Source organism: Vitis vinifera, chromosome 1 (genome assembly GCF_030704535.1).
Source record: "Vitis vinifera cultivar Pinot Noir 40024 chromosome 1, ASM3070453v1".
Lineage (NCBI taxonomy): Eukaryota > Viridiplantae > Streptophyta > Magnoliopsida > Vitales > Vitaceae > Vitis > Vitis vinifera.
The window spans coordinates 2963240-2979842 of record NC_081805.1 but is presented as its reverse complement, the minus strand read 5'-3'; the positions used below and the strand labels follow the sequence as shown (position 1 = coordinate 2979842).

Sequence of the window (16603 nt, the reverse complement as noted above, 5' to 3'; positions counted from 1 at the left end):
TGGATGTTGCTAGTTGAATTAATTTGGCATTCCGAAAGTGCCATCTTCTAAAGGGTGATATATATATTTAAATCATCAACTCCTATCCAGCACCAAATCCCTGCCTTGCCGCTGCCATTCGTTTGTGCATAAATTTTGATGTATTCACATTCGACCATGGATTCAGCTGATCTATTTCCATTTTCGGTTAATGAAATATGGTAAATGTGGGCCTGGGTTTGTGGAACGCCGAAAGTGCATGGGGACAATCCATCTACTCATATGTTGATCCTAAAGCAAATGGTCTAATTCCATATTGGCTCAGGCATTAGCGTCATACACAGGCATTAACCTGTTTGTTTTATCTTCTTTAAACAGTTATCTGAAGAAAATAGGTAATCAATTTTATTTATTTATTTGTTCAAAAATATGTTTGGTAAGTTAAAATGCAAATCTATTTTCGAAAAAAAAAATTATAAATCAAACAAAATTTGTAAAACTTGAAACTAGATAGGAAAGAATCAAAATTAAATATTGTTGTGCAAGAATTTTATTTTTCATAATTTTATTTTTTTGGTCGTACTTTTGACGTTCTTAAAGTTAAATTTAAATTCTTCTGTAATTATTTCATAAATAAATAATATACAAATTAAATGAGTAATATATAAAGAGAAAATTATTATTGTTTTTTCTTCAAATCTGTGATTTTTCACGATTTTGCCACGGGTGAGATAAATTTAGGTTTTTGTAAAGGATAAAAATGCACGGCATTTGTGAAAAAGTAAAAAAAAATGTACGCTTTTTTAAAATCATGTTATTTAAAAAAATGATAAAATAATATTCAATTGAAAATAATCCTCACATTTTAGAAATTTTAAATATGTCCCTCGATTAAAAAACGTCTCTTATTCATATTTGTCGATCTCATAAAGATGACAGTAATGATAAGACCTGAAGGAGAGAAGGAAGACTGCACATTGTCACACCTACTTTGACGGGTAGCAAGGAAAATGGATATAGGCTGTTTTTTGTCAAAATGGAAAAATACAAGAAGGGTGGTACTGATGGCCGTATTTAAAATCCGAGAAGTATTGTCTTCTTTTTCAATTAAATATTGTATTTTGAAATTTGAATTTTCAAAACAAAAATTGCAAACGGGAAAACTCCAAAAAAATATGTATATATATTGTGCTTTTCTTTGTCACTTCATCATCATGAAATGATATCTTATTTCTACAAGATTCTTCCGTCGACAAATCATTGTTTTTCATATTATCTCACTTATCAATCTCAGTTTTTGTAAGATTCAATTTTTTCTATGGTCTTATCGTATCTTCATTTTTGACAAGGATATTCCACTTTCAATAAAATTCTCCATCATTAATCATTTGTCGTTTTCCCCATCGATCTCCATTTTTTTTTAGCAAGATCTTGCTTTTTTTCTAATAACTTAACTTCATTTTGTGGAAACATCTTTCTATTTCCAATGAGTTTCTTCTCATTTTGTAAGTCTTTTTGGAAGAAAATGAAGATTGAAATGCTAAATGCCCATTCTGTTGTGATTTTTTGTGTGGGTTTGATGTTGGTTTTCATGAAAGATAACCAATACAACCTAGTTAATCACCCAATAGAAGAATGAGTTAAGTGATGGTTTATTTTTCAAAATTTTAAGCTAAATTAAGACAATTAATAATTTCACAAGATAAATTAAAACATGAGAATAAGTAAGGAAAGGGAAGAAGAGATGAAAACAATAATTATAATAGTTCAAACCAAACTCTGACCTATGTCTACTCTATTCCAATTTCAATGCAAGTAAGAGTTTCAATAACTCTAAAGTTTTCAACTTAAGCCTTTAATGTCTATAATTGGATTTCAAGATTCCAATAAACTTTCATAAAATTTCATCTCGATATCAACCTCACTTGAACAATAAACTTCACAAGTGTAAAAGTAATAATGAATGAAGAACACTCAATTCCAATGAAGCAATTTAGGCTCACAATACAATGAATACTAGAATCGACTTTGATGGTGCACAAAAGGATTTACATGTGAAAGAAAAATTGCATTTAGGAGCTTTGAAAGATATTGTAGTTAGGTAAACAATTGAAAATTGAAAGTTTCTTGTGCATAAATGCTCTTAAAACCATCAAAATATCAATGGACAACTCAAGAACCCTAAAACCCACAACTTGTGTTCAACCCATTGATTAGTTGTTAGACATTTAATACCTTGATGTTGATTGTTTGGGACTTGAAACTCAATTGATTGAGTAATTGGTGGTTTGACTGATCAAGGCTCTTGCCTCAACTAAATAAAACAAGTTTTTAGACCTTTAGCACATTAAAAGTGCATGTCTACCTGTTGAGCCAAACTCAACTAGTTCTCCACCATCTAGATCATTTGATATAATTTAGCATAAATGAGGTCAAATTGAGGTAGGGAACCACTAGAAAGGCTTCCATATCAACACAAACTCTTTACATAAGTTTTTAAAATAATTTTGTAAAATAAAAATAAAACTACATTCTACAATAAATATCTGCGAAATATCTTTATAACTTAGTAACTTCTTTTATTGAAGAAACTACTAAAGTTTCTTATTATCCCATCCCCCAAATTTTAAGTCTAGATAGATATTAGGAGGAGATATAGACAAATTCAAACCTTCGGAAAAAAAAAAATGTTGGACCTATAAGAAATCTTACTATTCATAATAAACAACCTTATTAGTGAATGATACAATTTTCAAATTGATTAGATAATTATCTTCCATGTAGACAATGAATTCAAGAAAACATTAAAATTCTAACAAATTTAAACGAGGATTCATTGAAAAATATGAAACCATCTAAATTTATGAAAATACATATAATTTAAAATGCATAAGAAGATGATTTTGAAATCTTTAAGTATATAAATAATTTTAATTGACTCAAATGTGCATCAACAAGAATAGTTTTATATTGGTTCCCATGTCTTCAAAGGTATTCAACAACGTGAAGTTTTCATCAACCATGATCATCCATTGAATTACATTAATTTCTTAAAAACCTAAAAAAATTAACTTGATTAAACTATTAGTATCGTTAACCTTTTTTTGTTATCACAAAAAAGTTGATTACAAAAAACCTTAAAGATCTCTATATTTGTTCAATACATGTAATTAACTAACATGAATATCAATGTTCAACCAACCTTCAAATTTCACTTTTAATAGAACCAACACAACGGGTCAATCTCTTTAAGATCGGGTGACCCATTTTCTTCCATTTAAGATATTTAGAAAAAAATGAAAATAAAGAGACATGCGAATGGAAAGTCTCTTTTTTGGAATTATATAATGAAAAGTCTTATAAATGAATTTTTACATTTCAACTATCATTTTTGAAAAATAATCTGCCAGCACTCTCCCCTTCTTAGAAATTCCCACCCCCCACCACTCTCCACCACGAAAAAAAAAGTACAGCTAAGTGAACATCTTCCACTACTTCTCTTTGGGGTCACCAGGCCTTCTAGAACATTGGAATACCAATGGTTACGGACAGTCCTCTTTCGCCCATTTTTCGTGGGCGATGATCAGAGGCACTGTGGTCGCAGACAACAACGTATGGAAAATGAAAGTAAAATTCTGGTAAATATTTGATCGCCATTGTCAAAGTTGTGGGGCATCCATGATCCAACTTCCAATGAGAGCGATGAATTGAAAGCAGTAGACACATAATCTTTCTTATCAACTATTCTAATCCAATCATGGGTGTCCGCAGTAGATCAATTCATTGGTCAGTTTTTCAACGTTTCTTGCGCTACTTGCCAAAGGAAACCAACCAGAAAGTCCCCAAAATCATAACCTTATGTTTTTTATACTATCATTCACTTTCAATTTTCCCAACAACCAAATGGCTTTTCCATTGCCAATTCCAAGGGCAAAGACTTTCAATCAATCAACTCTAATGATATAATGCTATTAATTGAATAGAAAAAACAAAAAAAACAAAACCCAAATTTATCTTCATATTTATCTTTTAATAATGATATGAAGGTAATTAAAATAATCTCTGTTGCCGTATGACCAATAATGTGATTAGCTTCTTTTGAGTGAAAGATAAGCACACTTATAATAAGGTATACTTGAATAGTCTTTTTGAGCATGCTATTTCGAAACTTAAATTAGGTTTTAAAATAGACGTACAATAATTTTAAATGCCAATAATTGGTCTTATGAGCAAAGTCAAAACATTTTCACCCATAATGTTTTAACGGTTCGAATTTGCTCGGATAGTACTTTGGCCTTATGAGACCAGGATGGAAAGGAATTCATACCAGATGGATACGGGTGCCACCGTCTTGGGAGATTCAAAGAATTTTATTTTATTTATTTTTATATGATCGTAGGCCTTAACCGACATGCGTGGGAAGGAGGAAAAGATTTGGGCTGCCGTTGTCTTGTTTCATGGACTCTTCTCTACATTATGTAATGTGTAATCTGTGGGAGCACATCCTTATAAGTCAAACTTTCCTTCGACTTTTTGGTAGAATTTGCATAGGATGATCGTAATTTCATTTGGGGAACCATTCTTGATATCTAATTCTTTGACGTTTCGCACGTTGCCCCGACTGTAGCATCACGATAATAACTTGTAGCCTATAATTTAGGTTTAAAATTCTGGCTTCACCTTTCTCTAATTGTAGGGTAGTGACACCTGACCTATCGCTACAATCAGATTTTAAAGTTATCCTTACAAATAATTTCTATAAATTTTTTTTTAATGAAAAAACCTAAAGAGTCTTTAACAGTCCAAATGATGACTTTCAATATTTTAAAAAAAATTTAAATATTATTTTAATTTGATTTTATTTTTATTTTTACTAAAAAGAGGAAAAACCAACTATGTCGGTCTAGTCTAGAAACCTGTCAATATTATTTCGCCCGAATTTGATGTAGGGATTGGACCCAATTTACACCCGATAACCCACTTACTGAACCCAATTTCCTTCCAGTGGTAAGGGAGATACTACACGCGCCTAAGAAGTGCGTCGTGTATTCCAGTGGGGGCCACACATCATTTCCAGGATCTCCACCCGCGCCCACCGCGTAGTAACCTGTGCCCTACTCGGACCGATCTTAATAAAGAGAAGACTTCCTTCGTAAGAAAACCCCACACGTAATATGAATCCAATTTTCCTTCTAAAACGCCCACAACCAACACTATAACACCTACCTTCTTTTTTCTCTCTCGTCATCTCATAAAGGTCGAAAGAGGCCAGGCTTGTTTGTGCTCTTCCGCCTACTGTACTGCTTCCGCCACCTTTCAGTCCTCATCTGACATCACATAAGCTTGGTGGTAGAGCAGGACATGGGGAAGAAGATTGATGCTCTCCTCGGAAGAAATTTCAAGACTTCCAAATTCAGAGCTCTTGTCAACCTCGCCATCTCCCGGGCCGCCATCTTGAAGAAGCAGCGTCAGGTTCGCTGCTCACAGGCGCGCTCCGACGTGGTTCAGCTCCTCAACCTTGGTCACCATGAAAGGGCGCTTATTCGGGTAATTTTCCTGTCGTGTTTGGATTTGCTACTTCAATTGTGACTTGGGTTTTTTTGTTTAATTGGTCGGTTTGAACAGGTTGAGCAAGTGATCAAGGAGCAGAACATGCTGGACGTGTATGCTATGATCGAAGGATATTGCCTTCTGTTGGTGGAGAGAGTCAGCATTATAGAAGAAGAAAAGTAGGTTTTCGTCTCCCTTTTATTTAATTATTTATTTATTTTTTGTCGTGATGTTTTGAAAATCAGATATTTCATTTCATTCAATATTTGGTTTTGATGATGTTTGTGTAGAGTGTGTCCTGATGAACTGAAGGAGGCAGCGTCAGGTTTGCTTTATTCTACTTCAAGATGCGGGGAGTTCCAAGAGCTGCGAGAGATCCGCGCAGTTTTAACATCTCGTTATGGGAAGGAATTTGTGGCTCGTGCTGTTGAACTGCGCAACAATTGCGGTGTGAATCCTAGGGTAAAGTCGGATTAATTTCAGCTTTCTGATATTGTGTTTTTCTCGAAGAAGTAATTGTCTTATGGAAAAATAAAAAAATTCTGTCAAATTTTCTGTAGTTGATACAAAAGCTGTCAGTTAGGCCGCCGGATGTGGAGGTCAGATTGAATGAGCTGAAAGAAATTGCTTCAGAGAATGGCATCACTCTGCAATTAGAGGGGGCTTCTTCTGCTACCTTGGAGGTATGCAAGTAGTTTATTTGAATATTTATACTTATTAACTTCTCAACAGATTGATATCCATGGCGTGTGGCTTACCTTGTGATGATTGCAGGATAAATTGGACAAAAACCAGATGGAAAACCAGCCCAAGCCAGACCAATCAGCTAATTCAGGCGGGGCGAAGCCTGAGGAGAGTTTGTTGCCAGAAGATCAGATAGAAAAGGGCGAAGGGTTCTCTGGTTCAATGAAAACAAGGAAGAAGTATAAGGATGTGGCTGATGCAGCTCAAGCAGCTTTTGAGTCAGCAGCTTATGCAGCAGCAGCTGCGAGAGCTGCTGTGGAGCTATCTCGAACTGAATCCCATGATCCTGATGATCAAAACAGTCCCCATCCTCGGCGAAGGTTAGTATCTGATGGTGATGAGTCTAAACATGAAGCTGCAGGCAAAAAGGATTCGGGTGAGATTGAGAAATCAGATGATGGATTGGCATTAGAGAAGATCCATCCGGTTGAGAACCAGGATTCTGAATCGGAAGATGAGGAAATCCACAATGAAAGTCAAGCTCAACAGTCCAAATGGAAAAAGAAAGCAGCAGAATTGATGAGACCGATGTCCTCTTCAAGTTCAGATTCAGCTGGGGGCAGTTTAAATGTGAATTCAATGTCTTCAGATGTAATGAAGCTATTGGAGAAGGATATTGTGTTGGATGACAGCGATGATGAAAGTGGGAACAAACACAGTGGTAACTTGAGCTCTGATATGAAACCTGCCCTGCAGATCCCTTCAAGTTCTCAAGTGGATATAAAGGCAAGAGCAGGACCAAAGAACCACATAGCACAGCCTGCTGAGGGTTTGGGAATGCCAAGTGTGCAGCATTTGAACACAGGGAAGAGGCCTTTTTCTGTGAGAACCAGAGGAGTGCGAGGTTACTGAGAGGCATAGGAGTGTGTCAAAAATTTGTTGATTTTAAGTTGCACCATGTTTGAACATGCATATACTTGTTTTGTTCCTTCATTTTTCTGCTATATAATTTTGAGAATGTGAAATATGTAATGACTTTGGATTGCCGGACTTTTAAATTTTTTATGATGTTGATAATTATGATACTCATTGCTAAGACTTCAGTGTTCAAGGGGTAATTTAACAAGTGGGGGAGACTGTAATATGACCAATCTGATGCCCATTAGCCTAAGATTCCTTCAAGATTATATGAACATTCCATAAAAGTATCACTTTAGAGTTTTGACAACAACATCCACATTCATTCAAGATTATTTGCAAATTAAGGATCACACAAGATGAACGGGTTCTCATTGATGAGATGCCTTCTCAAACAGGTGTTACTTCATGCCACAAAAATGAAAAAAGGGACTCGATGAAGAAATGCCAAGGTTAAGGAAAGGGTAGCCGAATAACATACCCTTTGTTTTTCGTCAGAAACATAACAGGAGTATGGGGCCCTATGTCTGATATTCTGTTGTACGGCAAGGGTGTTTTGAAGTGGCTGTCATGGCTGTCATATCATCCATCATTTATAAAACATATGTTTCAACATATAACATCCATACAGTTATAAACCTCAAAAGCATGCAGAATCTACGACTATTTGTGACAGACTTATCTTTTAGGACAATACAAAGGGACATATATGCCTGAATCCTGAACAAGTATGAGACACTTCTCAAGGGTCATTGGCATCTAGCTCGCTTCTTTCTGTGCTGCATGAGATCACAAAGTGACTGAAAACTTACACCAACATCTTCATCATATTCAATTGCAAGTTCCTCCTGTAAAATATTAACAGTTGTTAGAAGCAATTTCCCTCAAGGACAAGTACAGGTTCAGATAAGACATTAACAAGATAAGGAACCTTAAATTCTTTGAGATCCTTAGGCAAGTTCTCTGTTATAGCATCCCATAGATCTTTGAAGATCCTTTTACGCCTTCTCCATTGATTTATTCTATCAGAATACATTTCCTCAACCACCTTTCTGTCTTCAAATTTCACAAGAGTAACTCCTCCACGCAAGTTATTCAATTTGTCCTCCATTTCCTCAACCTGGCATAGAAATCAAAAGAGACAGCCTTCTTTAGTTTAAGCAGCCTTCGGTATTAGTTTTAAGGAAAGGGAAAGAGATGCCTATGATTCTCTCTGACCCACCTCCATTTTTAGTTTTGCTTCTTTGGCACGTATCTGTTCCAGAGTTAAATTTGACTGCAGAGTTTTAATTTCTGCAGAGTGAAAGAATATGATATGAAGTTCATGAGAATTTGGATTCAGAAAGCAGAATTTAAAGCCTGACACTCAAAAGATTTTGAATGGTTAAGAATTTAGATAATCCATCCAACCACATCCTAAACATTGTCGCTTGTATGGAAGAAACAAAAAGGTATAATAAAGGAGAATACCTCCCTCAACCTCACTAATTGCTCTCTTTTGTTCTTCCAGCTGTTGTTGTAGTTTGGCATTTTCTTCCTTCATCCGGCTAAGTTCCTCACTGTTGGGGATGTCGAATTGATCCTGCCGAGCAAGGTATATCTTCTGCTTACCATACTCCTTGGATGAAATCCGTCCACTATCAGCAAGAGCATCCAGTGCCTTCTGAACAGAAGACTTTTTGAGGTTGAACTTTTGCAGTGAATCAGCCACATTTTGAGAATTCAGTGGTCTGTTTTGCTGGATAAGGAAAAAAAATTGAAATATAGCTGAAATCACTACATAAACAACAATAGAAGGATAGTATCTAATTTCCTTTACTATTATAAAAGTATGTGCATTAAGGAACAGTCTTGGGTTTTTCAGTGATTATCCAGTACTGCACGGCAAAACAACGCAAAATATTGAGAGTACTGTTTCCCCATGGCTAGGGGAACCAAGCATACTGTACCTATAAATCAAGGAACCAAATGCTGATTTTCATAGTAATAGGATTAACTCTTAGAATTCTCTAAATCTGTATTCTGATCAGAAGGAAATTATGAAAAGAGAGGGAGAAAAACCATCACCTAATTTTTTCCACTATCAGTACTAATTGAATTTTGTTCAATTGCTTGGCTGAGTTCACTATAAGTTTTGCGAAGAAGAAGAAGCATTTTTTACCTTTTCCTCAGTTTTCTCAGTAACCAAACAGAGACTACTGGAATGTTTGGACACCCTGCATAATGCATGGTGTTCATAAAATTCAACCATCTATATAAAGCGATCTGGCGTGAACCAACCTTGAATTTTTTCTTTCTCCCGAGATTGGGATTTGATTTTCTTACAGGTGAAAACACAAAATAATTGAATGGACTAACTTACACAGCAGATTTGAAAATTAAGAAAAGATGAATTGATCAGAATTCCGAAGAATGCATACCTCATTTACGAAGTTGAGCACAATTCCTGCAAATTTTACACTAAAAAGAATTAACGAAAGGAAAGAAGATTAGAACAAATTATTTAATAAACGGCATATCTGTAAACGAACTCCTTTTGACACATTTTGTCAAGCAATTTGGAAACAGTTTTCAGAGCCACAAAAATCAATGAAACATTTTATTTTGCTTTCACCGCAAGCAATGATTGTGCTTCCAAATTGCTCATCATAGCCTCAGCTATCCAAGAAGACAAGAAGAAAAAAAGAAGCTGTGTTGAAGCTCGAGATCTGGTGGCGAAGGCTTCACCTTCGACACTATCGGATTTGGGAGCCATTGATTGAAAAGCGCGGGAAAATCCTGAACCCTTTCCCTTTGACCGAAATCAACTGGTTGATGCCTTACGAGGGCGAGGGAGGAATTAGTGCAAAACGACGTCGTTTGAGAATTTAAAGGGCGCAAACAACTGCAACGTTACTGAATTGCCCCTGAATCAAATTTGAAATCACGAACCTAACCTTGCCACTTTGGCACCACACAGAACCGACCGCCCTATTGCTGATCTATCCACTTCCACCATAGTAGCTGAACACCAGCACCGGCAGTGGCCTAGGGGACTTCAAAACGACGACGTATTGATAATGACAATGGCATCTCCAGCTTTGCTCTGCAACAACATTTGTACTCGCTTCTGGGTCTCATCACTGTGTCAGACTCGGTATCAAATGCAATTGCATCAACGAAGAAGACCATCCGTCAACTTCCACACACAACACAACGCCTCCTTACGTTTTGCTCCTCTAGTCTGCCGTGCCTCTCCGCGGGAGGAGAAGGAGGTGGTGGTGGAGGGTGATGACGGTATGCGGCGGCTCCTTCAGATTCTTCTGTGGGGTGCTGAGGGGATCTATATCTTCTGGCTCTTTCTCCTGCCATATGCGCCTGTAGGTGTCTCATGATTCCACTGTTCGTTCCTCGTAACTAAGCCACTGTCGTTATTGCTAGTTCGAAGTTTAATTTTATGAATGAGTTGAATTAGGGTTCACCGCCCCCACCAATATTGTGCATGCCTTATTTTGAATGTTTGAGACTGTTACATGCTAAGGAATGATTTTGTATGATATAAGTTACAGTTGAGAAGTGGGTATGAGTTATTGTTCGCTCAAGTCCTTTGGAGAATGCCAGCTCTTAACTTAGGTCACCGACAATGATCAAACACAAAATAATATGCTAATCAATACAGGTCATTGTTTGCTCAATTACTTGGAGAATACCTACTTTCTACTTGCTGAAAACTTGTTTATAAGATGCCGGTTACATGTCATTTCGATTGACTAGACTCGTGTTGGAATATAAACGTAATTCCTGTACAAGCAACTCAAAGCTTGCTATTTTTTAGGAATGCATGTTTTTGGTTTGTCTTTAGATTTTTCTCTACTTGGCATCCTTATTAGATTCTCAAGATGACCATGGAAGATTTCTGAAGCAAGATTTTGCCTAGAACCATGAAAGAGTTCTTTTGTGGTTGGTGAATCATGGCTGGTGACCAACTAGTAACTTCTCTGGACGATAGGACCTTTTTGAATCCTGGGAGGAGAGGGATAGAAGATCTTTGAGAATAGGGACTTGGCAATTTTCAGACTCAAAGATAGCTTTGCTTAGGTTCTTTTTCTTTGATGCTCTTCTTCTCTCCTCTAGTAATCAGGGCTGTCTCTTTTGGAGTTCCTAGATTTTGTGTGGTTTGAGGTTGGGCTTTGAACGGCTGTTGTGCATCTTGCATGTTCTAGGCCTTGTTTGATTTTGGTTTGCCCTGCTTCTTTTGAAGAAAATAACACAAAAGGACAATGATCAATTAGTTAATTTGACTTACATTTTTTCTTTCATATTCAACAGGGTGATCCTGTATGGGCCATCAGTTCGTACACAGTCAATTCTCTTATTGGTCTTTCTCTCAATTTCTTTTTCATCTTGCCTTTGATGAACTCTGGTAAGTTCAATTATTATTGGTTGTGCCATAAATGTGATGCTCATAACATTATCCTGTGAACTACCATGGAAAGTTTTGATGATCTCTGATTGTATTGTCATACTGCATGATCAGGGCCTAAGTGCTACCCTAAAAATTCATTCACTTTATTACATGTTACTTTCACCCATTCGTCTCATTTCTAAGAGGAAACCCCAAAATAGTCATCCTATTGTCACCAGTCCCTATTCTTATGTTTCAATCCTTGATCATTTGTGCAATGTATTTTTTGGCAGAGTAGTTGGCATTCATCTGATTGAGTCCCCAGTGCTTCACCCGGTGAGAACTGTTATAAACAGTTAAAGCATTCAAATATATTTTTCCATGTTTATTATCTAAAGCATATTTGTGACACTGCATTTTTTTTTTTTTGCATCAGATGTCTGAAGGACTTTTCAACTTTGTTATTGGATGGACATTCATGTTTGCTCCTTTGCTATTTACAGACTATAAGCGAGACAGATACAAGGGGTCTCTGGATGTCTTATGGGGCTTCCAGATGTTCCTTACAAACAGTATGCTTCCTCTCTAAACTCCTGCTTGATGGGTAGCAAGAAGGCAAAAGACCATAAGCTTGATTGTGTGGGCTGAGAGTAAGATCAATGGCATTTAATATGTTTAGACCATTTGTACCCATACTTGGTATAGGACCACCCTTAGGACAACATTTCATTTGATTGCTTGCTATTACCCTGCTTTTGGGTGTCCAGAATTAGAGTGATGAGAAAAATAGATGTCTAGATTAGATGGGAATGGGTAAGGATATTGACTTTTCTTTTTTCCCTTTTCGTACGTTAGGTGTGCTCTCAAATGCAAGACCTTTCTTTTCATACTCTTGTCCAACCATATATATTAGTTTACATCCAAACTCCAAATTATTTGTCATACTAAAAGGGAACTTCTCCTAGTACCAAAATTTTGATAGTAATTCATTGGGACTTGGTTTGAGCACTAGGCCTTTTCTATTCCTAGGTGTTGGTGTACTGTCTGTTCTAATTTGTTTCTTGCAAGGGGGCCATGGCCCCCATGGGAGTTGTATGTTGTGTGGGTTTGGGTCTTGCTCTTCAAAATAATATCCGAATCTTAAAAACAAGATAATCAAAGTAGAAGTTCATGAAAGAAATCAACTTTGCAAGCAGCTTTGTAGATTCCTTCATCTCTCAAAGGCCCTATATGATTACCTTTTGGGGATTGTACCTTGTATCAATTTTTCACATGTTACCATATTGTGAACATTCTTAAAACTTAATGAAAATGTGTGTTAACATGTGATGACATTGTATTAGTTCTTTGCTTGCCTATTTTGATTTTCCTCTTCATTAAAAAAATTTTGTGAAGTCCACCTGCACTTTTCAATGACTGAAGTACACCATTGTTCATGTGATGCCAGCATTCTTAATACCATACATGGCTATTCGGCTGAATGATGAAGATGCAGAGTACATTCCAAGAAAGCCCTCTCGATTGGGCTCTGTGATGATCCACGGTGCTCCCATTGTTGGACTGATTGGTGGGGCTGTGTGTTTGATATCTGCATTGTGGGCATTCTTTGGTCGACAGGACAGTAATTTTGGGAGTATAGCTGACAGATTGGAGTTCTTGGTAAGCTATCTGGGATCGGAGAGGCTGGCTTATGCTTTCATTTGGGACATATGCCTTTACATAATCTTCCAGCCTTGGTTGATAGGTGACAACCTACAAAATGTTCAGAAAAGCAAGGTAAGCTTTGTACGTTATCTCAGATTTGTCCCTGTGATTGGCCTGATTGCCTACCTTCTGTTTTTAAATCTTGATGAGGAGCCATAGCTAGCCGCAGCATTACTGGTTTTGTATATCAAATAATTATCTTAACAGGAATTAAACTCAATTTGAATGGAGAACTCCATTTAGGACTGTTCTTTGTATAAGGAACAAAAAATGGACACATTCTGTTTATTTGGCTTCTGAATCCTTTTATAGAATATCAGCAGAGACCCTTTTGTATCTGGCATTTGTCCTCATCATTGATTGAGCTTGCAGCACTAGAAATATCTCTCTCACAATGATGCCAAACTTCAAAATTCTGGGAACTGGTGCCTTCAATTCCTACTACTGGGATGAATTCTGGAATTAGGCTTAGTGTATCTCATTCGTCCAAATCAGAATACTTCTGTTTATATCAATTGTTGATATTATATTATGAATTTGCTTCAACCAGTAATAACATGTTGGAGCTTAATCCAACAGAATGAACTGCAATCTTTTCTCTCAATTGCAGCCCTTTATGGGATCCATGCACCACAAATACTAGGTTTTTTGAGTGCTCAGATTTAATCAATGTTTGCGATTATTTCAGAACTTTTCTTCAAATTCTAGGATGTTGCACCATGGTGAGAGTTTTCCTCATTTTACATGGCATTCTGTAGTGTTATGAACACTCTCAATGGCAATACAAACCAAAACTACTAAAGATCTGGTAAAATTCAGATTTCAGATATGGAGGGTGAAAGAAGCATCAGCAACCCCAATGACGAAATTACAAGGCTTGTTTCTGTAATGACTCATAAACAAGATTAGTGTTTCTAAGATTGATTGCCACCACTCTGCTGCCACAAATTGATGATATCAGTAGCCTCATTGAGAAGAATAATCATCTTCTTCTGAGATATCCATGGCTTACTCTCTAGAGTGGACTTGAGCTCCTCCCATGCATCTTTCCCTGGCCAGAAGTAGTACGGGCTCAGTGGATTGGTGCCATAGCCTGGTATCACTTGATCCAACGCCACCCCAATGTTCTTCTCCATCCATACGAACTTCAGTACCAGCCTTGGTGTCTCCATCACCTTCACAATCACCTCAACTTTCTGTATAAATTGAAATAGAACACTTAAAGAACATGAACCCAAAAAAATATGCGTAAAGAGTGGGATCAATTTGGACCTCATTTTCTTCAGAAGATATTGGGTTTGCAGTAGATGCTTCTGGTGAAACAGCGAGTCCTTAAAGTTTCATACTGAGTTTTGTTCTGATGCCAGGAGTATCGGTGGATGACCACAGAAAAAGGGGTTTGGGGTTCAAGGGAATGGGAAAGGGGGTTTTGGGGATTTTGAAACTAGGGTTTTGTGAAGGAAATGAGTAGCATATGAAAGTACTGTTAATACTGGATTGAGCTGCCATGGATGGTGTCTTATCTTCTATAGACCGGTAGAGAATGTATAATGTATGGGGATCTCTTCAACAAGGTTCAGAACCTGAAAGGTGAAAAAAGCGAGTTTGGATAAGAGATTTCGGGCTTTAGATTCTGAGGGAAGAAGGTTTGGGTAGTGGCCAATTGAGCCCAAGATTTGGCGGAACCCTCTCTATAGTGGCCCATATATATATATATATATATGTATCTATTATCTATAACCAAAATGAGCAATGTGAACATCTAGCTTATTTGCTTCTTTGAAAATTTGCTTATAAATAACCATGTCAAATTCGAATCCCTCATACAATAATTCTAATTAAAAAATTAGTTCACTTGTTAATAAAATCAATAATAATGTTTATATTACCTTCAATATAAAAAAAATATTAAATCTAATTGCTTAATAAAATTTATTCCACAAAATTTCATATTTGCTACTATTCTAATAGTAATGATTCACTCCCTTCCATGTAAATCTTACTTTATTTACTTTGGGTATAATAGGTCCATTTTTTATCTTAAGAAACTTATTTTCTTTAACTGATTTGGATTTTTACATTCATTTCTTCATCCCATAGGATTGTGAGGTTACTCAAAACATACTTACAATCACATGTATCAACCTAGGATTGAGGATTAATTTTGATATAATCAATTTTACTCCATTTTGTGACGAAGAATACTATTATTACTAATTTCAAAATCACACTCAAATTAATAAATAGTATTTTTAGTAATTTCAATAAAATAATTAATAGAACATTATTAATAAACAAATGGTTGAGAGTAGTATGTAATACTATGGTTTTTAATGGTCCATAACATAACAATAATCTTTTTCATAAATTAGGTAACCGATTTTCAAAGAGAATAGTAATATTTATAAAGAATATAGCATCATCAATGACCAAAAAGGGATCGAGAGGAGTATGGGCTACTATGGTTCTAAATTGTTAATAATGTAAAAATAAGTTTTATTCGTAAATAATGTAAACCACTTACAAATAGTATAATAATATTCATAAATAGAATAAATTCAATCTCTAAAGTCGGATATTAACCATCTCATTTAAAAATTAATTGATATATAATAAAATAGGTTAAATCTTTTATAATATTTGATATCACACTCTATAAGCCGTCAGTTTAAGATATGTGCTGATACTCCAAGTTCAAAGTACAGGTTTAAACAAAAAAATAAAAAAAATAAAAAATAAAACCGTGATTCATGGGAGATACCAGAGATTAACCCAAACTCTTTGGGTTTTGTGGTCTTCCTTGGACCTAAAACGACAAAATGTACCATAAAGTGTAATGGGCGAAGCTTCCAGTCAGCATCACCAAAGTTAGAAAAAGGTTAAATTCCCCGAAATTCCCATGCTTGTCAGTTATGCTCTTGATTTGGTATCTTTATGTCCTGCAAACCCACCATCTTGTTGATGCTTGCTTTCCAGATAGCCCTGAGAAGCCTGTTTCCAGATAGCACGCTGGGAAGTTGGATGATCAAAGAATGCAGAGAATAATTTAGATTAGAAAATTGACGACCCAAGATTGGACAGAAAGTTGAAAAGATGGAAAAAGCCAAGCGAGTTTCCCCTTCCACAGGAAAGCCAGTTGGAGGATTTTGAATTGGAAGTACAATCATGAACTGCTGCGTTACCCATGTTTTAAAAATAAGGGTTTTGGATAAATTATTTTTAAAAATACTTTTCACACCAACTGTTATACCACTCACACAAATAGCTTTTTTCTTTTTGACCTTGATTTTTGTTACACCACTCACGCCTACTCTTTCAAACAAAATAAAACTAAATTTATTTTTAAAAAATTTAGATATTTTTTGTCTTGAAAAAATCAAATTA

General features: G+C 36.0%; 3 protein-coding genes and 1 long non-coding RNA gene across 5 annotated transcripts; 2 read left to right on the top strand and 2 right to left on the bottom strand.

Annotated features, from left to right (window-relative positions):
- The first annotated feature begins 5146 nt into the window (after positions 1 to 5146).
- On the top strand, positions 5147 to 7293 carry LOC100252495 (uncharacterized). Its single transcript, XM_010649492.3, has 5 exons — positions 5147 to 5526; positions 5605 to 5708; positions 5820 to 5991; positions 6090 to 6212; positions 6304 to 7293. Exons 1-5 carry the CDS (start codon positions 5341 to 5343, stop codon positions 7123 to 7125), a joined length of 1407 nt encoding a protein of 468 aa, XP_010647794.1. The 5' UTR covers positions 5147 to 5340; the 3' UTR covers positions 7126 to 7293.
- A 319-nt stretch (positions 7294 to 7612) lies between these two features.
- Positions 7613 to 9997, bottom strand: LOC100257629 (homologous-pairing protein 2 homolog). The gene is made up of 6 exons (XM_002279004.3): positions 9859 to 9997; positions 9552 to 9577; positions 8602 to 8869; positions 8354 to 8424; positions 8063 to 8251; positions 7613 to 7979 (listed from the first exon to the last, which is right to left on the bottom strand). The coding sequence occupies exons 1-6, from the start codon at positions 9884 to 9886 to the stop codon at positions 7881 to 7883; spliced, it is 681 nt and encodes a 226-aa protein (XP_002279040.1). The 5' UTR covers positions 9887 to 9997; the 3' UTR covers positions 7613 to 7880.
- Positions 9998 to 10069: 72 nt separating this feature from the next.
- Positions 10070 to 13555, top strand: LOC100262750 (uncharacterized). 2 transcript variants are annotated; one of them, XM_002278991.4, is made up of 5 exons: positions 10070 to 10490; positions 11440 to 11533; positions 11814 to 11851; positions 11952 to 12087; positions 12963 to 13555. In XM_002278991.4, the coding sequence occupies exons 1-5, from the start codon at positions 10191 to 10193 to the stop codon at positions 13376 to 13378; spliced, it is 984 nt and encodes a 327-aa protein (XP_002279027.2). In that variant the 5' UTR covers positions 10070 to 10190; the 3' UTR covers positions 13379 to 13555. The 2 variants fall into 2 exon arrangements, with proteins under 2 accessions (XP_002279027.2, XP_019073962.1); XM_019218417.2 differs by lacking the exon at positions 11814 to 11851 and having other exon boundaries at positions 10084 to 10490; positions 12019 to 12087.
- Positions 13556 to 13931: 376 nt separating this feature from the next.
- Positions 13932 to 14908, bottom strand: LOC109122160 (uncharacterized). Its single transcript, XR_002029613.2, has 2 exons — positions 14492 to 14908; positions 13932 to 14415 (listed from the first exon to the last, which is right to left on the bottom strand). It is a non-coding gene; the product is annotated as an uncharacterized LOC109122160 (long non-coding RNA).
- Positions 14909 to 16603: the final 1695 nt, after the last annotated feature.